Genomic DNA, 23,368 nt, shown 5'->3' with positions numbered 1-23,368 from the left:
CCCCTCTTGCCACCCCTTTCCCTTCGAGGGACAACCCAGGGAGAAATAGTTGCTGGGCGGTGGAAGGTAGTGAGGTCTAGGCTTCCTGCAGATCCCCATTTCAAGCTTCCTCAGAAAGTGCAAGTAAGGGAACCTCCTGGTCCCTCTGCAGCAGTTACCCAGGGAGGACAGTGGACTTGGTGGACACAGGCATCCATGCCCAAAGGTTTCCTGGCTTTAATCCAAGCAGCTGGCAGGTCCATCCTTCTCCCTGGAACCCTGCAAACACCACTTCCGGCCCTCCTGCCTCTGCTTTGGCTCTTCCTGCTTGGATTTCTATGCCCATGCCAGCCCTTCTCTGTGCAGAGCTTAGCTTTCTCTCTCCCTTACAACCCTTATTCATTCTCACTCTCCCTATTTCTTTCCCCCTCTTCCTCCTCCTCCCCAGCTTCTCTCCAGCTAGCCAACCCTCAGCAGCCCCAGAATGGGTCTTTCCCCCTCCCTCCTCCAGCAGCATCTCCCCCTCCTTAACTCTCACCCCTGCACCTCTTTCTTTGTATTCCTCTCGCCCTCTCCCGGTCTCGCCTGCATCTCTCCTCCCCCGCCTGGCTTCGGCCTCCCCCAGCCTCCCCATCTTCAGCTCAGTCTCCTCCCTCTGGCTCTGCTCCCCTCCCCTCTCCCCCCCCCACCCTCGGTCTCACCCCACTCCCTGCTGGCATCCCAGAGTTTCTTTCCACCCTGGGGGTCTCTGCGCCTCTCATTCTCCTCTCTACCTGCCTCCTCCCTCTCCTTAGGTTTAGCGGGCACCCATCTTTTCCAGCCTGGGCACCCCCCCCCCAACTGCTAACATCGCCACTGTGTCTTTTTCCTCTCCTCCTCTCCCCACCCTCTCCTCTTCTCTCTTCTCCCTGCCCCTTTAAATCTGCCTGGCCCAGCCTCCCCCGTGATGCTGGGATGGAGCAAACATTGATTTGTGCTGGGATGGAATCGGAATTTTGATTTTTTTTTTTCTCTCCCAACCATAAGAAGGAAAAAAATAATAAAAAACACCCCCTTTTGATAGCCCCCTCTCCCCATCCAGTTCCCAGCTCCTCTTCCCTATCTCCATCCAAGGCAGATTTTTCCCCCTCCACTATTCTCATTCCCTCCCCACTACCTCGCCCCTCACCCCCACTGCCTGCTCCTCCAGCTGGGGAGAGAGGGGACTCTCTCTTGCGGCTCCCCCACCTTCGCTCTCTGGGTAGGAGCAGTCTCTCCGGAAGGGGAGGGGGCTTTGGCTTGTCGGGACGAGGTGGGAGTGGAGGTATCCTGCCATGGATGCTGTGCCTGGGAGGCAGCCTGAGCCCCAGCCCACATGGTGAGTAACCTGCCCCCTCCCTTCCGCCTGTCTGCCCATCCCCACCCTCGCCTTTTCCCTGCGGAGCCTCCTCCATCGCCATCCTTTCCCCCACCAAACCCACTGCCCACCTTGCTCCGAACCTCCCCTACATTTTCAACCCCCGTCCCTTGCCTGGGAAGCCACGGAACAGGGGCAGAAGGCTTCTGACAGCAGCCAGAGGAGCGGGTGGCCTACGACTCTGCCCAGCCCCCTCTTAGGGACCACCACCACCACCACCCCACCTCGCCAGCTACTGCCATCTGCGCTCGACTTTTTGGGGTTCTAGGCTGGAGAAGGGGGGACTACCGCTGGGGGTTGGGGCCCCAGGTCCTGGGAGGGGCCCTCTACAGGGAGGGACGGGTGGGGGAGCCCCCATGCCTCCAAAGCTTAGGAGCTGCTGGAAGACGCTGTCAAAGGGTGGGGGGTTGGGGGGCGGTGCTGATGCCCCAGAACCACTGGGCCAGGGAGCGGCGGGCAAAGAGGAGGGGCCTCGCTCGCCACTTCCCCCCTCTTTCTCCGCAGCCACTCAGGATGAGGGTCCGGCCCTGCCTGCCCGCGCTGGGGCCCCCCCGCCCGGCCCCGGTCTAACTGCCCCCGCCCCCAGGCCTCGCCCGGCTTGCAGGCCCCCAGCCGGCTCTCCAGCCCCAGGATGCGCTGAGCCGCCGGGGGGCTGAGGCCGCGCCAACTACATGCATGTCCCCCGGGGGCAAGTTCGACTTTGACGACGGGGGCTGCTACGTGGGGGGCTGGGAGGCGGGGCGGGCACATGGCTACGGCGTGTGCACCGGGCCCGGCGCCCAGGGCGAGTACAGCGGCTGCTGGGCGCACGGCTTCGAGTCACTGGGCGTCTTCACGGGGCCCGGCGGACACAGCTACCAGGGCCACTGGCAGCAGGGCAAGCGCGAAGGGCTGGGCGTGGAGCGCAAGAGCCGCTGGACGTACCGCGGCGAGTGGCTGGGCGGGCTGAAGGGGCGCAGCGGCGTGTGGGAGAGCGTGTCGGGCCTGCGCTACGCCGGGCTCTGGAAGGACGGCTTCCAGGACGGCTACGGCACCGAGACCTACTCCGACGGAGGTGCGGGGCCCGGCCCACTACTGTCTGTCTGCTCGTCCGCGTGCGCCTCCCCGTCCGCCTGTCCCGCGCACGCCTTCCCCACCATCTGCCTCCTGCCCCGGCGTTCTCCCGCCCGCCCTCCCAGCCATATGCGCCCCCCACCCCCGCGCGCATCGTGACGCCCTCTCCTCGCTCCGCACACGCCTTCCTCAGCTGTCTGGCCCTTGCCTGCTTCTCCCTCTCCCGGGGCTGCAGTCTGCTTGCCCTCACCCCCTCCCTGTCTGCCTGACCCTCGCCCACCCCCACCTGCCGGTCCCGCACCTGCCCTCTCCCTCCACCCGCCTGTCCCTAACACCTCCGGTCTGCCTGTCCTCTCACAGTCCTGTCTGCTTGTCACATGACTATCTTAAACACCCCGTCGAGCCTGTCCCGCACACCCTCTGGACTATCTGCCCTCCACACACCCCCAGCCTGCCTGTCCCTCCCCCTTGCCCTTATCTACCTGCACGCCCCAAATCCAAAGATCTCCTGCTGTCCGTCTTCACTCTGCTCTTGCACACCTTCTGACCCAGCCTGGCCCGTCCCAGCTCCTCGTGCTTGTCCTCGATCTCCACGCGGACTGTTCCCACCTCTCCCTCCCGACACGTAGGCCTCCAGGGGCGCTGGGGGCCTGGGGTGCAGGAAGCAGCGGCTCCTGACCCTTTCTCCCCGTCCTACCCCGCCCGCAGGCACCTACCAGGGCCAGTGGCAGGCCGGGAAGCGCCACGGCTACGGGGTGCGCCAGAGTGTGCCCTACCATCAGGCGGCGCTGCTGCGCTCGCCCCGCCGCACCTCCCTGGACTCAGGCCACAGCGACCCCCCGACACCGCCCCCGCCCCTGCCCCTGCCGGGCGACGAGGGAGGCAGCCCGGCCTCGGGCTCCCGGGGCGGCTTCGTGCTGGCCGGGCCGGGGGACGCCGACGGCGCGTCCTCCCGAAAGCGCACCCCCGCGGCCGGCGGGTTTTTCCGCCGCTCGCTGCTGCTCAGCGGGCTCCGGGCGGGCGGGCGCCGCAGCTCCTTGGGCAGCAAGCGGGGCTCCCTGCGCAGCGAGGTGAGCAGCGAGGTGGGCAGCACAGGACCCCCGGGCTCCGAGGCCAGCGGGCCCCCGGCCCCGGCTCCGCCCGCCCTCATCGAGGGCTCTGCCACCGAGGTGTATGCGGGCGAATGGCGCGCCGACCGGCGCAGCGGCTTCGGCGTGAGCCAGCGCTCCAACGGGCTGCGCTATGAGGGCGAGTGGCTGGGCAACCGGCGGCACGGCTACGGACGCACCACCCGCCCGGACGGCTCCCGCGAGGAGGGCAAGTACAAGCGCAACCGGCTGGTGCACGGGGGCCGCGTGCGCAGCCTCCTGCCTCTGGCCCTTCGCCGGGGCAAAGTCAAGGAGAAGGTGGACAGGGCTGTCGAAGGCGCCCGTCGAGCCGTGAGCGCTGCCCGCCAGCGCCAGGAGATCGCCGCTGCCAGGTGGGCATCCGCTGCAGAGGCCAGAGCTGGGCTAAGTGGAGAAGGTACCCTGGGGACAGTTGGGGGCGGGGGCGGGGGCGGGGAGGTAATGCCCTTTGAAAGGAGGGCCAGGACCCAAGGCCTAGGGCCAGGTGGGGGAAGAGCAGGCCTAGGGCCAAGCAGTTGTAGCCCTGGGTATTTGGAGTGTTTATATCTGAGGCCACAGGTGGATGTGGGTGTAACTGTGGGTGGCTGGGTATTTGAGGGAAGCCGTGTTAGACTATAAGTGTGTCTTAGTGTCTTTTGTGGGGATGTGTGTCATTGTTGTGTGTGGGAGTAGCAAGGAGTGCTGGCTTGTGCATGCTCAGAAACCTCTTGGAACTCAGACATGTCCTCAGTGTTCCTCCTGCAGCTGGAAGCAGCAGCCCTGGGCAGAGGGACAGGGAATGTGCATTCCTAGCCACATCCCGGCCTGCCCACAGACTGATGTTATTTCAGCCTTGGGCTTTGGGGAGATCTAGTTTGTACAGCTGACCTAGCCACATGAAAGATAGTTCCTCTCAGCTTTGCCTCCTCTGCCTCCCTTTACCCAACTGATAAAGATTTGAGGGGAAGAGGCTTGCCTATAAATGAAATTTTCTCTCCCTAAATCAGATTACATGATTATCTTATGATCCATGCGTTATCTTATTATCTAAAGCAGCACTGTGCAGTAGGAATATAATGTAAGCCAAATATTTGATTTTTAAATCTTCTAGTAGCCCTGTGAAAAAAATAAAAAGTAACAGATAAATGATATTATTACATTTTTTAAAAGTAAGTTCTAGGCCTAACATGGGGCTTGAACTCAAGCAACCCCAAGATCAAGAGTCATATGCTCCACTGAGTGAGCTAGCCAGGTGCCCCATAAATAGTATATTTTTATTTAAACCGATATATCCAAAATGTGATCATTTCAACCTATAATCAACATAAAATTACTAATGAGGGACTTTACATTCCCTTTTTTTTTTTTTTACTAAGTGTCTTGAAATCTAGTATATATTTATGTTTATAGCGCATCATTTCAAATCAGACTAGTCACATTCTAAGTACTGGATTAGATAGCACAGACCTAAAGGAAGCCATTTGTAATGAGGTTCACAGACCTCTGATTTATACAACTCAGAAGTGTGAATTTTTATGTATTGGATATTCTTTAAAGGGGAGGGTATGGTTGAAGGATTTGTTTAAATTTGAGCCTGTTTCAAAGGATCAGAGGCCAAGATATGTCCAAATATGCTCCAGTGAGTGTGTATAAGGGGTGCCCAAGATGTGTATGTAGAAACAGGTCATACCCAAAGTAGATGCCTGACCCAGAGATGTCTATCTGTAGCTACATCTCAATGTCTAGGCCGTTAGAGTCCAGGGCCTTAAGCCAGGGAAGGGGGAGAGCAGGGCACCAGGGAGCACTTTAGCCTAGATGAGAAACAGGCATGGACAGGAAAAACTGATCTCTGTAGCTGAAAGATCTGTCAGTGGGAGGAGGCTGGTTGGTCTCCCCAGCAACAGGCCTGGCAAATCTGATTGGTTGCCAGCTGCCATGGAAACAGCAGAGCCTCAGCAGCAGGTGCCTCTGCCAGGTAGCCTGTGCCTGGCCTAATGACTGGATCTACTGAATAGGACTTGCTCATCTACACCCTCCAAACAAAAACACAGCCCCTTGTCAGTGTTAAAGCTTTTCGGCCTGCCGACAGAACTCCATGCAACCCGAGACTGTGATCATCCTCCCCTGCCCTAAACCCTGAGACCAGCTTAGTTTCAGGGCAGGGTTAGTCATATAGAATCTGACAGCCAAAAGAGAGAAGAACAGGGTTATCTGAGGTCCCTCCAAACAGGTTCTAAAAGTCCTTGACCCAGCAGGTTTGAGGGGAAGAAGCTGGCCATATCTCCTGAGGGACATAGAAAGGGGGTAGGCTTAAGACTACAGTGAACCCCACCACCCTTCTTCCTACCCTGGTACCCAGACTGCCTTCCCAAGCCACATAAAACAAACCCGGGGCCAGCAGCAGAGGCTTGATCTATTTAAGTATGTCTGATTACCTCTACTTCTGCCCCTTTGTACCCCACCTTCAGTCAGGATTACAGAACTCACTGAATGATCACGGGGCATCTGCAGTTAACAGCAGAGGGTGGAAAGGAAGGGAAACTGAGGAAGCATCTGACACCAAAGGGAGAACTGGGAAACCACCATGGGGAAAGGCTGCCCATACCCAGGAAGCAGGGCACAAGGGGAGGGACACGTGGCAGGGAAGATAACTAAGAGCTTATTCAGAAGGTATAATCGCGATGGTGAGAAATGCATGGTGGCTGGGAGAGGGAGTAGGAAGAGCAAAAGGTGGGGACCTATGCTTACCCCAATTCCAGAGCTCAGAAAGGATACGATGGATCAGGGAGGCAGGGGCAGTGACCTAGGGATGAGCACAGTATGGTAATAGAAGCAGCTAAAGAAAAGCAGCCTGTGAAATTGCCACATTAGGAAATCTGCAGAGGGGGATCCCTGGGTGGCTCAGTGGTTTGGCGCCTGCCTTTGGCCCAGGGCATGATCCTGGTGTCCCAGGGATCAGGATCACGCCCTACGTCAGTCAGGCTCCCTGCATGGAGCCTGCTTCTTCCTCTGCCTGGGTCTCTGCCTCTCTCTCTCTCTCTCTCTCATGAATAAATAAATAAAATCTTAAAAAAAAAAAAAGGAAATCTGCAGGTGAGAGGAAGGGTTACGTTAGGAGGGTTAGCAGTGCTAAGGGAAAAGGAGGTGAAGGCTCTAGCCATGGGGAGCAGGTGGCCCAGAACAAGGGGCAGGGAGGGGGAAGCTGCTGGGATGAACTAAGCATGTGCAACCATCTGTGGTTGTACTAAAGGTGCAATATCCGAGGTGTACTAAGAGCATAAGGTCTCAGATGTCCCTGGGAAGGGAGCAGGATGGGACTGGTATAACAGGGTTGAAGGCGGCTGGTGGTGTGGCTGGAAGAAGGGAAGTGTTACTATAGGACATGATGGTGGCAGGTGTGAGAGGAACAGGAGAGTGTGATGAGAGCAGGCACAGACTCCAGGTCTAGGAGTGGGAACCAGAGGCCAGCTGCCCTGGCTGGCCAGGGAGGGGGGCAGCTGGCAGTGTGTGAGCAAGACTGAGGACTCCAGAGGTGAACTCAGATCCAGAGACCATGATGTAATGGGGACACAGGCCAGGGGGCGGGAGCATCTGAGCAGACCTGCTAAGTCCCTGTCCCTGGAACCCGACAGGGCGGCAGATGCCCTCCTAAAGGCAGTGGCAGCCAGCAGTGTCGCTGAGAAGGCTGTGGAGGCAGCTCGAATGGCCAAACTGATAGCCCAGGACCTGCAACCCATGTTAGAGGCCCCAGGTGAGGCGTGGGCAGCCCGGGGAGCTGGAGGGGCTCAAGTGTGGGGAAAGGGAAGGAAGTCCCTGCAGAGGACTGGGGTGGGAAAAGCCAAGGTATGAAGCTCTAAGGGGATGAGGGTGGGAGCCACACCCAGTTGTTTGGGGAGTGGAACTGGGAATTTATAAAACAGGGTAATAAGGACTAGGGGTCTGCGGTCTGGTTCCAAGAGGCTAGGGTGGCAACATCCTGGGAGGTGCCCAGACAGGATAAAGCTCTAGTTTTTGCTGCCCCAGGCCAGTTAGGCCCCTCTGATTCTTAGCTATCCCTGCCACAGGCCGCAGACCCAGGCAGGACTCAGAAGGTTCTGACACAGAGCCCTTGGATGAGGACAGCCCTGGGGTATACGAGAATGGACTGACCCCCTCAGAGGGCTCCCCTGAACTGCCCAGCAGTCCTGCCTCCTCCCGCCAACCCTGGCGACCCCCTGCCCGCCGGAGCCCACTGCCTCCTGGAGGGGACCGGGGTCCCTTCTCCAGCCCCAAAGCTTGGCCTGAGGAGTGGGGGGGGCCCAGTGAACAGGCAGAGGAACTAGCTGGCTATGAGGCTGAGGACGAGGCTGGGATGCAGGGGCCAGGGCCCAGAGACGGTTCCCCACTCCTCGGAGGCTGCAGCGACAGCTCTGGAAGTCTTCGAGAGGAGGAAGGGGAGGACGAAGAGCCCTTGCCCCAGCTGAGAGCCCCAGGGGGCTCGGAGCTTGAGCCCATGGCCACACCGGTCCTGAAGGGCCCATCCCTGAGGGGTCCTGAGGCCAGGTGCCTGACGGAAGAGGTTGAGGAGCCTGCTGCAACTGAGAGGCCTGCCCAGCCGGTGAGCTGCCCTCCGTCCCCGCGTTGTGGCCCCTTTCCACCTCAAAGCCTTGCCTCTCATCCTGTCCAGACCTCTCTCTGATTCCTTCAGGGGCTCTGATTTGGACTCAGCTTCCTTTCTGCCTGCCCGTTCTTGGACTATATCCCACCTTAAAAAAAAAAAAAAAAAAAAAGAGGGAACTTGTGAGCTGCAAGCAGCCTTATAAACCATCTCCAGCTCCTTCATTTGACAGATGGGGGAACTGAGGCCCAGAGCACTTATAGTAATTTGCCCAAGGTTACCAGTAAGGAACGGTAGAGCCAAAACATCTTTCTCTGTTCTCTTTCCATATCATTTCCAGCTCCTGGCTTCCTACTCCACCCCCACCCCCACCTCCACACTTTCTCTCTTTGGTGCCCAGAAATAAAAAAGGAAAAGCTTGTTCCCTCCCTACCCTGGCTCTCCCTCCCTCTCCTGGGAAGAAGGGAAATGGGAAAGGAGGCAGAAAACTGGGAGGGGTGGAGTTTCCCAGAACCCTCTACTCTGATTGGACGTCAGGTCTCCTCCGGTTTCCTAGCAACCACATCCTCACCCCTTCATCCCTCTCTGCTTTACCGCAGTAAGAGGGCTGCTGCCAACGTCTGCTACTAAGGCCAGGCACCTTCTGCCTGGGCCACGTGACTTGCCAGTGAGATGGGAGTTGGGGGGGGAGGGGTTGAAGGGCTGTTCCTGACTGAGGGAGCCAGAGGGAAGGAGGGGCCCTGCCTGGGAGGAGACAGGTGTTTTTGCGATCCAGAACAAAGGTTGGAGATGCCCCTGGCTCTGACCTTACCCTCAGTTTGCCGCTTCTGCCAAGGCAGAAGGTGGGATCTGTCGCTGGACATAGTTGTCAGGGGCTGAGACCGCCTTTCTCCCTATCTCTCTAGGGAGCTGCCAACCCGCTGGTGGTGGGAGCCGTGGCCCTCCTGGACCTCAGCCTGGCGTTCCTGTTCTCCCAGCTCCTCACCTGAGGCTCCTGCCCAGCCAAGTTCTGGCTTTGGTTGCTGCCTCTTCACTTCTTTGACCTGCCTTTTTCTCCTTTCCTCCTCCTGGTTGTTTTTTTTCCTTTCTTTCTCTTCTCCCTTCCCTTTCTTCCTTGTCCCCCTTTGATTTTGTCTTTTGCTTTTTCTTTCCAGCTCTCCTTTCAGACTCTCTCATTTACTCTGGATCTGTCTCTGTCTTCCTCACTCCCTTCCCACCCCACCCCACCCCCACCTCTCTCTCTAGATTGTTTACATATGAAGGGCTTTTCTTGCTCAGAGTTGCTCTCTTCTCTGAGACACACAAATCTAAGTCAGACCATTGCCCCATGTCTTCCCCGCCTTTTCTTTAGACCTGAACTTTGATGAGGGTGGGGTGTTTGGGGTCCTGAGGAGTCTTCTGGAAGCTGAGTAGAAAGGAAGAAGAAAACAGAGAAGGGATGACTGTATACTGGGCAAGGCACTGGCTGAGCTGCTGTGGCTCCCTGACCCAAGGGGCCTGGTGTCCCTGTGTGGCCCTAGTGAAAGAGGCAGAGGAGGAGCGGCCTCCATCTCTGACCTTGGAGGAGCCTATCTCAGCTCTAAGCATTGAGCTAGGTTCTTGCCTAACTCCATCCTTCCCTGAAGGAGATAAGGGAGATGAAAAGTAGAATGACTCCCTAGGATCTCCCTCTTCCTTTCCTCAACGGCCAGCCCCTCGTCCGACCCTCTGGGGTGGCATGCCTTGTCAAGAGCAATGTGTAAAGGAAAGAAAATGTCCAATGCTGTCACGTCTACCCATTGACCTCTCCCACCCTCCTCTGTCCCCCTAATAGTTTATTTGATTGGTCTGGACTCACTTGTGGCCTTTGATTAGATTTCTAAGGGGCCTGAAGAAGACATTTCTACTGCAGAGGGTTAAAGGCACTTGAGCTAGGACCCCACTCCCCAGCTCTGGCAGTTGTGGCGTGGGGGTGGGGGGGAGGCATTTCCAGGGAACACAACCAGCCTAGATAACAGGAACTCACAGAGCAGCAGAAGCTGTGACGAGTTTAGTAGTTTCTAAGTGGGTTATATCCCTTCCCCCTCACATCAGAATCTTGTGAAATGGGAAAACAACAGAAAGAGGGATCAAAGGAAGCCAATCTCTCACACACTTTCCAGGCAGGGCAGAGGTGGGAGTCAAACCAGGGTGAGAGGTGGGTGGAGAGCCCTGTTTGAGGTTGTGGCTGATCCCTGTTAATAGCTTTCCCTTGGGGGCAGGAAGCCCTAGGAAGAGGGGGACCCCTCTGTAGGGTCCCCAGGGGATCTTTCCTCCCTCCCCTGCATGAGGCAGATGCGAGCTGCCTGCCAACCCCCTCCCTCAAGGAATGGCCTTGCCTGGGAATGCCCACCACATATACCCTCTTCTTTTTTTCTAGTCAAACTCTGTTTACTCCTTGGCCTGCCTCCCTTCCTTCCCTCTAAACCTTTACTTCTGATTTCTATTTCATGGAATTTGGGATTGAAGTTAAACTACAACAGTGCCGCCAACACCAAGTCTTGCAGGAAAAAAAAATACAAAGAAATTTAACAAAAAAAAATATATTAATAAAAAAGTTCAAAAAAGGGGGGGGATTGTCATCTCCTTTGGGGTGCAATGGCTTCAAATCCAAACTCTCTGAGGGCCTCTGGGTGGTGAGAATGTACAAAGAGGCCTCTTGGGGAACCCCAGGCCTGCTATGCAGTCTTGCCGCCAGAAGAGCTCTTTGCCCTCAACTCCGAAGCCTGAAGACTGAGGTCAGAGGATTCTAGGCCGCTCTGCGGGCCGGCCCGGGGGGGCGGGGTCCCGTGACGGGCGGGCGGGGCGGAGAGAGGGAAGGGCCGGACCAAGTACCAACCCCCGTGCGGCCGCGCACCAGGAAGCCCCGGGGGGAGAGGAGCGGAGTGGAGACCGGCCAGGTGAGGCTGTCGTTAGGGCTGGCGTCCGGGTGTGAAGCTGAGGCCGCCTGAGGCGTGACCTTGGGGGGGAATCCCGCGGAAGCGGTAGCGCCGGAGCCTGGAAGGAAAGGAACGGCCGAGCTAGGGATGGGAACCAGGTGGGGCCGAAGGACCCGGGGGCGGGGGAGTAGGCGGGGCTCTGGCGCAGGCTCCGCAGGAGCAGGGAGGGCGGGGACGCATGCGTAGTGGGGATCTCCTCCCGCGGGCGGCAGGGGGCGGAACTCGGAAGCCCAAGTGGGAAGAGGTAAATGCAGGCTGTTTCAGGGTAGCTGCGGGACCCGATCCTTCAGGATCTTGGCACAGAGCGAGCCAGGGCCGGAAGGCCAGGCACTCCCGGCCCGAGAGGGTTAAAGCCCTCTCCCATTTCCGGGCTCTGCCCCTTCAGGATGGTGGTGCCTTCGCGGAAGCTTCAAGATCTAATCGAGGAGATCCGTGGGGCCAAGACCCAAGCCCAGGAGCGGGAGGTGATTCAAAAGGAGTGCGCCCACATCCGCGCCTCCTTCCGCGATGGGGACCCTCTGCACAGGCACCGCCAGCTGGCCAAACTGCTCTACGTCCACATGCTGGGCTACCCCGCCCACTTTGGACAGGTACTGGGCAGGGACGCCTCCCTTCTGAGTTTGAGGAGGAAGGCTAATGGGGCAGGATCTTGAGCACCCTCACCTACTTGCGCCCGGATTTTTTTTATCTTACAAGGTTTCTGAGCCCTCCTTCACAGCCTACACCGCCGACCTCCTTCTCCAATACAACCCCTATTGGTCAGAAGCTGACTGAACCCTCCATTTTCTGGCCAGCCCCATTCAAGCCGCCTCTTTTTCTTTCCCATCTTCCTTGACTCCTGGTTCCTTGAAACTGACTACCCACTAGCTTTGAATGTACGAAGCCTTTCCTGTATTGAAGGGAGGATGATGGGAAACGGTGCTACTACAAATTAATCCGGTGGTAAAGATAGAAAAGGGATGTTAGTGCCTCCAGTTTCACCCCTGCCCTTCCTGGTCTGCCCCGTTCCCTGTAGATGGAGTGCCTGAAACTGATCGCCTCCCCCAGATTCACAGACAAGAGGGTGGGCTACCTGGGGGCCATGCTTCTACTGGATGAGAGGCAGGATGCCCATCTGCTCATTACCAACAGCATCAAGAAGTGAGAGGGTTCTGGGAAGCACTTGGAATCAGGGAGGTGGGAGAGTCGGGAGCTGGGAAATCCCAGGGGCTGCCTGATACAGGTACTGGGAAGGATGGATTTCTCAGAGCCTGCCTGACCACCCTCCCAACTCTGCAGTGACCTCAACCAGGGGATTCAGGTGGTGCAAGGCCTGGCCCTGTGTACTCTGAGCACTGTGGGCTCTGCGGAGATGTGCCGGGACCTGGCCACTGAAGTGGAAAAACTGCTCCTGCAGCCTGGCTCCTATGTGCGCAAGAAGGTGAGATGGCAGGACTCTAGGCACTTTTCCCACTGCAAACTGTCCTGTTTGCCATGTGTTAAAGGTGGGAGGTCCGGGCAGCCCCGGTGGCACAGCGGTTTAGCGCCGCCTGCAGCCCAGGGCTTGATCCTGGAGACCCCGGATCGAGTCCCACGTTGGGCTCTCTGCATGGAGCCTGCTTCTCCCTCTGCCTGTGCCTCTGCCTCTCTCTCTCTCTGTGTCTCTATGAATATATAAAATCTTTAAAAAATAAATAAATGTGGGAGGTCCATCCTTGCAGACCCCTGCCCCTTTCTGAGCCCCCTCCCCTGGTCTCTACAGGCTGTTCTGACTGCCGTGCACATGATCCGGAAGGTCCCCGAGCTCTCCAACATCTTCCTCCCACCCTGTGCCCAACTGCTTCACGAACGCCACCATGGTAAGGCCACAGGGCTGCCTGTCCGCTGCCTGTCCCCTGCCTCACCTGGCTATGGACAGAAGTGAAAAATGGGAAGGGCACAGCAGCCCATAAGAGGAGGGTAGCATGTCCAGAACACACACACGCAGTAGATTCTCCTGTGCCCCTATCCCATCATTCACTTCCCCACCCCCGGCCCCACACCAGGCATCCTGCTGGGCACCATCACGCTGATCACGGAGCTCTGTGAACGAAGCCCTGCAGCCCTCAAGCACTTTCAAAAGGTGGACTGGTGAAAGGGGCTGGCCCTGGGCCAGGAAAAGAGGGGACTGGGGTTGGAATGGGGCTGAAGGTTGAGAGGATGAGGAAGTATGCCCGGTAAGGCTGTGCCCCTCTCCCCCAGGTGGTCCCCCAGCTGGTGCAGATTCTCCGGACTCTGGTGACAACAGGATATTCCACAGAGCACAGCATATCTGGAGTCAGCGACCCCTTCCTGCAGGTGGGCTAACCCTTTACTGCTGTATCCTTGGAGCAAAGAGCTTAGCAGTAAGTCCGTGGCTAGTGACCACCTCCCAGAGAACACTTGGGATCAGTGAGTGTCTTAGGCAGAAGGGTGGCAGGCACAGGATCACGCAGATCGTCTCAAGACTGATGCGGGAAGGTGTGATGCCTAAAGGTCAGAAATCCAGTTTGGTAACAACAACAATAAAGCCTGTCTCTAAATCCCCTGGCCTCACATGCCTTGGCTCTCCTAGGACCCAAGGGACCTGTGCAGGAGAGGGAGAGGGGCAGAGAAGCTCGAGGAAACCAGCCAGACCCCTCATAATATTTTCTTCAACCCTGGATTTTTCTCTTCAACCCTACTCCTTACAATCTTTGAACCCCTCTACCTGTCAATCTTTAACCCATCTCAGGTCCAGATACTTCGTCTGCTTCGGATTCTGGGCCGGAACCATGAAGAAAGCAGTGATACCATGAATGACTTGCTGGCTCAGGTGGGGCGCTGGAGAGTGGCACTGGTTAGGTGTGTTGCTCTGAGATCCTACCAGCCCTGGGTACCCCTCTCATGACCACCCACCCCATGGTGGCCATATAATCACCTCCCTGCTACCCTCTAGACTGTGATCACCAAGTGTGGCAGCCCCTGGCACATCATGGGGGCTTGGAGAACTTTGTCAGATGATGAAGGGGTGACGAGGTGGATACCTTCCAGAGACCTGAGGCAAGGACAGAGCCCCTTCTAGTTGCATTTTCTCTCCCATCCACTCAGGTGGCCACTAACACAGACACCAGCCGAAATGCGGGCAATGCAGTCCTATTTGAGACGGTGCTGACCATCATGGACATCCGTTCTGCCACCGGCTTGCGGGTATCATCCCATATGTCTCTCCCAACCCCAGCCAGGCAGACAGGTTCTATTCACTGGTCTTTCCTCCCCACCCATCATCCTGTGCCCTGCCGTCAGCACTCCTTAAAGAACAGGTTGCTCCTTCCCTGACTTTCCTCAACCTTTGCCTTCCATAGGTTCTGGCTGTCAACATCCTTGGCCGCTTTCTGCTCAACAGTGACAAGAACATTAGGTAATAGTCCAGGGGTCTGGCTGGGCTGTGCCACTGAGCCCCTGGCCCTTGAGCCTCCTTCTTCCAGAGTCTCCTGATTTACCTGCCTGTTATCCCAGTACTCGGAGCAGGATGGGGCAGGGAGGGGGCAGAAGACCATGGTGTGATCTAGGTCCTCTCCCACTCTGGCCAGGTATGTTGCCCTGACGTCATTGCTGCGTATGGTGCAGTCTGATCACAGCGCGGTGCAGCGGCACCGGCCCACTGTGGTGGAATGTCTACGGGAAGTCGATGCCTCCCTTAGCCGGTGAGCAGGACAGAGGGCCGCGTATCTGGTAGCTAAGACCTAGGCCAGCTCAGAGCAGCTGAAGGAGAGGGATTAAGGGGACAGGAAGGGCCTGAGGCATATCTCAGGGTGACCTGGCAACCCGGGATAGACAGACCTCTTTCTCCTGCCAGGAGGGCCCTGGAGCTGAGTCTGGCTCTGGTGAATAGCTCCAATGTGCGAGCCATGACACAAGAGCTACAGAGCTTTCTGGAATCCTGCTCCCCTGATCTACGGGCCGATTGCGCCTCAGGCATCCTGCTGGCAGCAGAGAGGTGAGGTGACAGGTGCCCAGGAGGCAAAGACAATAGAGTCTGGGGAGGGTCAGCACCAGGGCTGAAGAGGCATATGTCCCCTAGGTTTGCCCCAACCAAGCGGTGGCACATAGACACCATCCTGCGTGTGCTGACAACGGTGAGGCAGGGACTGATCTAAGAGAACTGGGAGGGAGTGGACAGGGTTTACCACCCTGACATGGCCACATTCACCCCTTCCAGGCAGGCACCCATGTACGGGATGATGCGGTGGCCAACCTGACACAGCTGATTGGGGGTGCCCAGGAGCTACATGCCTACTCTGTGCGCCGCCTCTACAGTGCCCTGGCAGAGGACATCTCCCAAGTACTGTTCCCACCACCAGAACCAGGGCCACCTGCCCTTCCTGGGCCACCTACTCCCTATACCCGATGCCCAGCTGTTTTTCTCTGGGGATCACAGCTACCTACTTACTAGAGACACTCAAGGATAGAGCCCTGTTATTTATCTATCTATCTATCTAGCCCTGTTTTTATTTAGAACACCTGGACTTCTGTCCTGGCTCTAGTACCTACTGGCTGTGTAACCACAGATGACTAATTGAAGTCTCTGCACTGAGTGTACTCAACTCTCAACCCTGCCTACCTCTCAGAGCTGTCTTTTGAGGTCAAATGAGATAGTGCTCTTTCTGCATGTATCAGGTTTTATTACCTTGGGTGCTGAGTAGATTAAGAAGAGCCAGCCACTATCTATCTACAGTCCATTTTCTGTATTAAGTCTGGTGGGCAGAAACCACATACCCCCTCCCTCCCCTCTTCCTCAAGAGAGACCCTCTAGCTTCGTTCTCCTTTAGCCCCTTTTGGTGAGCCTATGTAGTTCTGATACTTGGCCACCAGAGGGCAGAAGACATCCAAGAGCCAGGAAAGGGGAGGGGGGAGGACACAAACTCTTTATAAACTTCCTATGCAAGACCCTTCCCTTTCCCCAGCTCTCCAAACCCCACAATCTCTGCACTGCATAAAAGGAGGTTCCCGGGCTCGGAAGTGGGGAGGGGACCCAGGACCTCGCCTAGCATCTTTTCTTACCACGCACAGCAACCACTGGTGCAAGTGGCAGCCTGGTGCATTGGAGAATACGGGGACCTCCTGCTGGAGGGGAGCTGTGAGGAGACTGAGCCCCTTCAGGTGAGGCCTACATTGGATGCACACTGTGGAGGGACTTGGCAGGAAAGGCAGGATGCCCCAGGGTTATTGCCTGTGTCCCTCACCGAAGGTGGAGGAAGAGGATGTGCTGGACCTGTTGGAAAAGGTGCTACAGTCCCATATGTCCCTGCCAGCCACCCGAGGATATGCCCTGACTGCCCTCATGAAGCTCAGCACCCGGCTCCGTGGGGACAACAAGTAAGAAATGGTCCTAGCCCCTCCACAGACCATCGTCTTGGTGCTTCTAGTGACAGATGCCCCTCCCTGTCTATGCACACACCCCCAATTCCCCCAACCCTTAGGTTCTTCCTTCCGAGCCTTTTGAGTATTGCAGGTAGCCCCCCACTCTGCGGGGCTTTTCCCTTCCGTGCCACATCCTGGGATGGAAGGGCAGGGCAGGCTGCCATTCCCACTCACACATCACCCTGTGGCTCAGCCGCATCCGCCAGGTGGTGTCCATCTATGGGAGTTGCCTGGACATGGAGCTGCAGCAGCGGGCCGTGGAGTATAACACGCTCTTCCGGAAGTACGACCACATGAGGTGTGACCATTACTGTGCTGCAACATAGGACCCAAACCGCTGCCCTCTTGCCAGATGACCTCTCCCCAGTGCCCCTTTGTGGGAAGGGTCTCATCCTCACCCATGTCCTTCCTCCTCTACAGTCAGGGCCTCCCACCCATAGTTCATTGAAGCCAAGTGGCTTCCAACCCTCCTTGCTCATCTGAAAACCAGCAACAACAGTGTGCCATCTTAGGAAATCAGAAATGCACTCCAACCCACCATGTGCCCGGGTGGGCACGGTCTTACCCTTCCTCCCATATGCTGCTTATGAAAAGCCCAGGGTCTGCCCAGACGGACACACCTGTATTCCATCCTCTCAGGGCTGCCATCCTAGAAAAGATGCCTCTTGTGGAGCGAGGTGGCACTCAGGATGAGGAGATAAAGGAAAGCAAAGAAGCTCAACTTTCAGAAGCCAGTCTTGTTCCCACAGAGCCACAGGTGAGAAGGTCAGAAGCCCCAGGGGGAAGAGGACTTGTTCGGCTTTCACACCTAGCCCTGCTCCTTCTGCCCTTTCCCCCAGGCCTCTGAGCTCTTGGATCTGCTAGATCTCCTGGATGGCACCTCTGGGGCTGCCCAGCCCCCACCTCCTCTGGAACCCTCCCCAGGAGATGTTCTGGTACACCTCCTCGACCTGCCCTGTGACCTGCCCTCTGCATCTCCACCCCCAGGTAAGCCTCAGCAAAGGGCAGATGAAGACACCTTAAGAAAAGGAGGGGTGGAAATGTGCTGTTCCTCCTTCTTTACCAAGGACCGAGGTCCCCATGCCCTCTTCTGTGCTGTGAACCCCCCATCACAACTCCATCTTGATAGGTAAGAGGGTTCATTAACTTGTGCCAGTTCCCTCCTGGATAGCCCTCAGTGCCTTCCCTTTGTTCTAAACTTCTTACCCTGTCCTGTGGGGCCCAGGTGCCGAATCCCAACCCATCTTTTATGCTTTCCTGCTCCACTGGCCCTTCTCAGCTCCTCGGGCCCTCTCACCAAAGCCCTTTGCAATTTGTGCTCCTTCTACACAGAATGTTTTTGCCTAGCACATTAAATGACTGGCTCATTCTCATTCTCCAGGCCTCAGCTAAAATGTCAATTGCCTGCTCCTGCCACTCTTGTTTAAGTTATTACTCCCAGTTATTCTGACATGGTATATTTTCTTCATGGCACCAATTAATCTGTGATTCTTGTGGTTTTCTTGTTCATTGTTTTACTGTTTTTCTCTGCCCACTAGACTCTCAGCTCCAAACAGGGACTTCATCTTCTTGTCCACTTTGTCACTAGCATCTAAAGGACTGCCCTGCACCCAGTGGATGCTCACTTAATTTCTATTGAATGAATGAATAAGCTTGTTAGTTTTGCCCATACGCTGACCTGCTTCTCTCTCCCATACTCCAGCTTCCATCCCAAATCTCAGAGTGTTTGAACGTGAAGGACTACAGCTGAATCTGTCTTTTGTTCGACCCCCTGGAACTCCTGCTTTGCTCTTAATCACCATCACTGCTATCAACACCTCAGAGGCTGATGTCATCCATTTCATCTGCCAAGCTGCTGTGCCCAAGGTTTGTAGAAGACCAGGATTCAAAGTGGCCTGGGCACTCCAGGAGAAAAGGCCAAGCAGAGGAAGTGGGTGGGGGGGAAAATGAGACAAGCACTTGGGGAGTTATGGGAAGAAGGTTTGAAACTGTTGGGTGTGGAGGGGTTGCCTGAGCCCAGCTAGCTGCCTTACTGTGTTCTGCCCAACCTCCTGTGTTCAGAGTTTCCAGCTGCAGCTACAGGCTCCTAGTGGGGACACAGTTCCAGCTCACAGTGGCCTTCCAGTGACCCAGCTGCTCAGAATCCTCAATCCTAACAAGGTGAGCTTAGGAGCGCCCACCCACACCCCACCGCCTGGTGATAAGGGCCAGGGATAGGAGAAATCACAGGTGCTAACCCTGGTCTCCCCTCATATTCCTAGGCTCCCTTGAGGCTAAAGTTGCGCCTTACCTACAACCACTTTGGCCAGTCGGTGCAGGAGATCTTTGAGGTGAACAACTTGCCCATGGAAACATGGCAATAACTCAGCCTCCACTCAGTCTGAAATCCTCCTGTGTCCCAAACTCTCCAAGGTCCCAGCCACTCGGAGCCTGTACCTGAAGGCTGCCAGCAGATGGCGCTCTGGTCCTGCACTTGCCTCTGCAAAATCCATGGGGGGTGGCCCCCCCGGACCTCTCACGAATAATGAAAGCCCAATAAAGCCTGAGGGGGAAAGCCATATTTGGGTATATTTGAGATAGAAAATGTTTATGAATCATAGCAAGGGAAGAGTCTCTTTATCTTGGAAGTCTGTGTTTTCCCTTGATCCTATTTCAACAAAGGAGGGTCATTTCTACCCTCTCCAGGTTGGGGAGCAAATTTGCCTCTAAACCTCTAAAGGAGGCACTCTACCATTTGGACCAGAGTAGGGCACAATAGCAAAGTAAAACCAGAACTTACAGATTTCTAACAGGGATTCCCACCCACTTCCCCAACCTGCTGCTACTCCCCACACCCCAAGGCAGGGAAATCCCTGCTGCCTCCCCTCATCTCTAACTCAGCTGTAAGGCGGTTTAGGAGCTGCTGGCAGAATCAATGGCATCGACCAAGGGAGGTGGGGTGGCAAGGGATTTTCCTGTGCTTAACTACTGATCACGGCTAAGTGGAAATCCTATAAACACGAGCGGAAATCAATGGAGGCTGCTTAGCGGCCAGGGGAGAGGGGCGGCCCACAGATTGTGTCTGACGGATGAGGGAGAGGAGGCAGCCAGGGAGGGCTCAAGGAAGGATAACTGAGAGTAAAGTGAAAACAGGCAGAGCTGAAGAGAGAGGAGCCACTGGGGAAGAAGGCCAGGGAAGGAGGCACAGTGAGCCCAGAAAAGAACCCTATTAAACCCAGAGTTCTCTTCCCTGCTGAGGAAGTGACACCCTAGCCCAGGCTGCTGTCAGGAGCTTTAGTCCCCTGTGGCTTCTTGCTGGGGCTGAGTACTTCTAGCAGGTGCTGATAGTCCTGAGGCCGGAAGCGCTGTAGGTACACAATCAGCTTGGCAGGTGCTTTCTCCTGTACTGGCACACCTGCAGGCAAAAGGAGAATGAGGAGAGAACCAGATAGAGCCTTAAATGCTTTGACTCTGCTCCCTGCCCACATAGCCAGACCCCAAAGTTGTTTCCAAGGCAGCACTGAGATTCTGAATGCCATCCAACCAGTTTCTGTAACCCATCAGTGCACACCCTGATTGGCCTGTGCAAGTGGGGCCTACAAGGGCCACTTCAGGCAGGGGCTGGGCTGGGAAGCCAAGCATTAGCCTCTGCTCCAGCAAGGAGAAATGGTGAAGAGTTCAGGTGCCATGAAGACAGGCCAAAGCTCTTAAGGTTGGTAATGAAGCACATGCAGAGATGCATACAGAAACAAGGCTATAGAAAGAAGAAGCAGCTATAGCCATGGCGTGGGAATCACACAGAATTCTAGCCTCTATGTGTACCACATGAGCCATGATCAGTCAGTGTCTTATCATTAGAGCCTGGAAGCACACTGGGCATATAGCAGAAAACTCAGCTCAGTGTATGTCTGCTGAGAAAGTGAGAGCAACATTCCAGGACTTTAAGGCCTCATGGGATGTGCAACCCCATCCTTCTGTGGATGAACTGTCTACAGAAAAATCTGCCATGACTTGTGCTATGGTCTGTCACATAAATGCAGTGTTCTTGCCTTTTATTTAAAGCCAACAGGACACATTAAATGAGGATCTAGGTAGTTGTAAAAATGAGAGGACAGGGTGTGGGGGATGGAGAGTCAAGCAGAGAATGGACACAAACTTGGGAGTGGCTGGAGATGTGAGAACTAAATGAGGCAAGGACTAGGGGAAATGAGGGACAAGAAAGGATCTGATACAGGTTAGGCAGCTTCTGTAAAAGCAAACTAGGACCTCCAAAACATTGCCCAGACAATCCCCATTACAGAAATAACCCCAAGGCCCTCCCCTCTAACTGGTGTTCAGGGGGTACATCCAGAAGAGGGATACGGAAGGAAAGAAGGCACAGAAGCGTTTGTCTCCCTCACCAAGCATGCTGCTGAGGCTGTGGATCTTCTCTAGGGCAGCTGGGATCTCAGCCTCCTCGTGCACCAGGGCCTCTATCTCACCTACTGTGTAGCCAAAGTCGGCTGTATCCAGGTCCACCCTGAGTGGAGGCTCCTCTTCCTCAGCTCCAGATAGCACCAGCTTCCAAGCACCACGCTTAGTCACAAAACTAGCTACTTCCTGCAGCTTCAGTGGGCCCAGGACAGCAGCCACACCTCCAGCCCCCAGGACCTCAGTGCCTAGTACCTCACAGAGCTGGGCCACAATGTCAGACTCAACTATGAGTTCCACATACTCAGTGTGGGGTCCTGAGACACCTGGCCTGCCAGGACATTTGAGCTCCCATCCACTACCCTCGCGCTGTCGCAGCCAGTAGTCAGCCCGCATGAGGCTCAGTTCAGGGGTGTCATAGTAGCTGTCGCGGAAGGTGACGCGGTGCTCCAGGGTGCCCCCCAACTCCTGCAGCCGATCCTCTGTGTCAGGCCCAGGAACGAATTTTCGCTCCACTTCAATCAAGGCCTGGGCCATGCTACCTGCAATCAGTAAATCAACAAACATTTGCTGAGCTCCGACGGGTGCTCAGCCTTGCAGGGTGACAGTGCAGCAAACCGCCCCCCCCCCAAAGAATTTATGAGGCACACATTGTCACAGAGCTCTGTGTTGGGGCTACAGCTCTCTCTACCTGCCTCAGTGATGGATGGCCCCGTTTGTCTCTGATGCCTTAACGTTCTGCAAGTCACAGATCTCCAGGTAATCCCTTACAACTTTGATGTCCTCAATCCAAAAGTCTCCCCAGAAAACCAGTGGGTGTCCTCCTTTCAAAATACTCGCCCTCTGTACCTTGCTACCCCCGTGGCCTGTGGCTCACTTCCGGCAGCGACACCGCCCTTCGCCACAGCACCGGGCCAGGCCCGCGGAGCCTCGGGTCTCACCTCAAAGCCCGAGGGTCTCCTTTTCGCGAGACGTGGAGATGGGCGAGGGGAGCCTACGCCACGCCCACGAGGAATGCCGGGAGCAGTCCCTGGCCTCTGACCTCGGCCCGGCTCTCTGCGCACCACGCCGCTCCCCGGCACGAGCGGCCATATTAGGCCTGATGTGGCGGTGTTAAGCACAAGCGCGAGAGGCCTGCTAAATGATAGTGGGTCTGCGACCTCCGCGGTGGGCCAGGAGCGCAGACGTACCCCTGCGCTCTGCTCCTCATGTCCGACCCCTCCCGGTTCCCGGGGGTGGGCTGGGGTTTCAGACCTCAGGCTGAGCCCGGCACCCGGGGCCCGGGTGCATGATGGGAGATGTAGTTCCGAAGGGAGATTTTGCTTTCTCGACCCACCCGTCGCTATGGTGACAAGGAAAGCTGCTGTTAGTGCCCGAGGGATTCCACCTAAAGTTGAGCAGGGGCAGTGCAGATGGAAGAAGCTGAGCCCTAGTCCCGTCTCCAGCCCCCTCACTCCCTACGCAAATGGGCCTGAAATCCAAACCACTCATTTAGATGCTGTCCAAGAGATCTTTTATTGACTGGTATTATGGCGGCCTGAAAATACAGGCTAGTGGCAATGGGCTGAAAAAGGGGATAATTAAGACCAGTTTAACTATTCTGGGGTTTTATTTTCTTAATTTTTAAAAAAGATTTGTTTATTTATTCATTACGGGGATGGGGGGAGAAACACAGGCAGACAGAGAAGCAGGCGCCATCCCGGATCCCAGGATCATACCTGGGTGGAAGGCAGATGCCCAACCACTGAGCCACCAGGCGTCCCACCATTCTGGAGTTTTAGAGGGAATAATACATCCTGGCCTGAGTGTTTAGGGTAAGGGTGGAAAACTTTCTATCAGATGAGGAATGGTATTTTGGATAGGAGCACTTGGCCAGTGTGTAAGGAGGAGCTGAAGCTAGAAAACAGTTGAAGAGCCAGCTGGAAAGGGCTTATTGTGCCAAACTGAGGAATCTGTCACTGATTTGCCAGTGGCCCCTGACCAGGCTTTGTCTGGAGTAGGAGAAACACTCATGTTTGCTTAAAATACAGCAAGATGTGAGAGTGGCCCTTTGACTGCTTTGGGAGACAAAACAGAGGAGCTCCTTCTCCTTACTCACTCTGGAGGACTGTGGTTACCTGGAGACTGTGTGTCTGCCCCTGTGGGTGAGGTAGGTTGCTGAGGAACAGTGGCTCTTTTCAACTCCTATGATGGGTGAGAAGTGCCAGGTTCTCAACATCTGTCATTTTCTCAGTATGTTTCTGGAAACATGATCTGTGGGAAGAACTGTGAAGGACACTGATTTACAGATGTGGCATCTTTAACTTGGGATATCTTGGATGCATCCCTCCTCCACCCCATAACAGGCACCAGTAATCAGGGAGGGGCGGCCCTCCAGCCCCTAGCTCCAGTCACTGGCTTACTTTTCATCCATCTTTCAATTTTCAATTTTCTTCACTGGAGAAAAAGACCTCTTCCTCTCAATTATAAGGTCCTCTTCCCTGAGTTATAA

The 23,368-nt window shown here is 55.9% G+C and overlaps 4 protein-coding genes across 11 annotated transcripts in view; 3 read left to right on the top strand and 1 right to left on the bottom strand.

Annotated features, from left to right (window-relative positions):
- The first annotated feature begins 371 nt into the window (after positions 1-371).
- JPH4 (junctophilin 4) lies at positions 372-10,720 on the top strand. Of its 2 annotated transcripts, XM_025443541.3 has the most exons (6): positions 667-1,336; positions 1,880-2,429; positions 3,137-3,908; positions 7,167-7,285; positions 7,599-8,131; positions 9,037-10,720. In XM_025443541.3, the coding sequence occupies exons 2-6, from the start codon at positions 2,051-2,053 to the stop codon at positions 9,118-9,120; spliced, it is 1,887 nt and encodes a 628-aa protein (XP_025299326.1). In that variant the 5' UTR covers positions 667-1,336; positions 1,880-2,050; the 3' UTR covers positions 9,121-10,720. The 2 variants fall into 2 exon arrangements, 1 of the variants encoding a protein (XP_025299326.1); XR_003135061.3 differs by lacking the exon at positions 9,037-10,720 and having other exon boundaries at positions 372-1,336; positions 3,137-3,952; positions 7,599-7,736.
- Positions 10,721-11,048: 328 nt separating this feature from the next.
- Positions 11,049-19,046, top strand: AP1G2 (adaptor related protein complex 1 subunit gamma 2). 6 transcript variants are annotated; one of them, XM_025443534.3, is made up of 22 exons: positions 11,049-11,186; positions 11,474-11,678; positions 12,104-12,228; positions 12,367-12,508; positions 12,830-12,926; positions 13,113-13,189; positions 13,309-13,404; positions 13,820-13,900; positions 14,176-14,274; positions 14,430-14,485; positions 14,658-14,771; positions 14,924-15,064; positions 15,149-15,203; positions 15,287-15,409; positions 16,138-16,227; positions 16,316-16,443; positions 16,682-16,786; positions 17,128-17,245; positions 17,328-17,475; positions 18,191-18,354; positions 18,550-18,648; positions 18,750-19,046. In XM_025443534.3, exons 1-22 carry the CDS (start codon positions 11,176-11,178, stop codon positions 18,849-18,851), a joined length of 2,376 nt encoding a protein of 791 aa, XP_025299319.1. In that variant the 5' UTR covers positions 11,049-11,175; the 3' UTR covers positions 18,852-19,046. The 6 variants fall into 6 exon arrangements, with proteins under 6 accessions (XP_025299319.1, XP_025299320.1, XP_025299323.1 ...); XM_025443535.3 differs by lacking the exon at positions 16,682-16,786; XM_025443538.3 differs by lacking the exons at positions 18,550-18,648; positions 18,750-19,046 and adding an exon at positions 17,556-17,617 and having other exon boundaries at positions 18,191-18,329.
- THTPA (thiamine triphosphatase) lies at positions 17,206-21,414 on the bottom strand. 2 transcript variants are annotated; one of them, XM_025443545.3, is made up of 2 exons: positions 20,868-21,414; positions 17,206-19,882 (listed from the first exon to the last, which is right to left on the bottom strand). In XM_025443545.3, the coding sequence occupies exons 1-2, from the start codon at positions 21,412-21,414 to the stop codon at positions 19,737-19,739; spliced, it is 693 nt and encodes a 230-aa protein (XP_025299330.1). In that variant the 3' UTR covers positions 17,206-19,736. The 2 variants fall into 2 exon arrangements, with proteins under 2 accessions (XP_025299330.1, XP_025299332.1); XM_025443547.3 differs by having other exon boundaries at positions 19,032-19,882; positions 20,949-21,414.
- An 894-nt stretch (positions 21,415-22,308) lies between these two features.
- ZFHX2 (zinc finger homeobox 2) overlaps positions 22,309-23,368 on the top strand; it is a 31,637-nt gene continuing 30,577 nt past the window's right edge. Inside the window, exon 1 of the mRNA XM_025443531.3 lies at positions 22,309-23,026. The gene's annotated coding sequence lies outside the window, so the exon portion shown is untranslated. The remainder of the gene's footprint in view (positions 23,027-23,368) is intronic.

This window comes from Canis lupus, chromosome 8, assembly GCF_003254725.2.
Source record: "Canis lupus dingo isolate Sandy chromosome 8, ASM325472v2, whole genome shotgun sequence".
Lineage (NCBI taxonomy): Eukaryota > Metazoa > Chordata > Mammalia > Carnivora > Canidae > Canis > Canis lupus.
This window is presented reverse-complemented; position numbering and strand designations above follow the sequence as displayed.

Coding starts and splice junctions, on each gene's coding strand:
- AP1G2 (XM_025443534.3), top strand. Junction 11,679..12,103: donor ACCCCGCCCACTTTGGACAG/GTACTGGGCAGG, acceptor CGTTCCCTGTAG/ATGGAGTGCCTGAAACTGAT. Junction 15,204..15,286: donor TCCTGCGTGTGCTGACAACG/GTGAGGCAGGGA, acceptor CACCCCTTCCAG/GCAGGCACCCATGTACGGGA.
- THTPA (XM_025443545.3), bottom strand. CDS start 21,414: ATGGCCCAGGCCTTGATTGAAGTGGAGCGAAAATTCGTTCCTGGGCCT. Junction 19,883..20,867: donor CAGCCTCAGCAGCATGCTTG/GTGAGGGAGACA, acceptor TTTTGCCTGCAG/GTGTGCCAGTACAGGAGAAA.
- JPH4 (XM_025443541.3), top strand. CDS start 2,051: ATGTCCCCCGGGGGCAAGTTCGACTTTGACGACGGGGGCTGCTACGTG. Junction 2,430..3,136: donor CGAGACCTACTCCGACGGAG/GTGCGGGGCCCG, acceptor CCCCGCCCGCAG/GCACCTACCAGGGCCAGTGG. Junction 3,909..7,166: donor CAGGAGATCGCCGCTGCCAG/GTGGGCATCCGC, acceptor GGAACCCGACAG/GGCGGCAGATGCCCTCCTAA.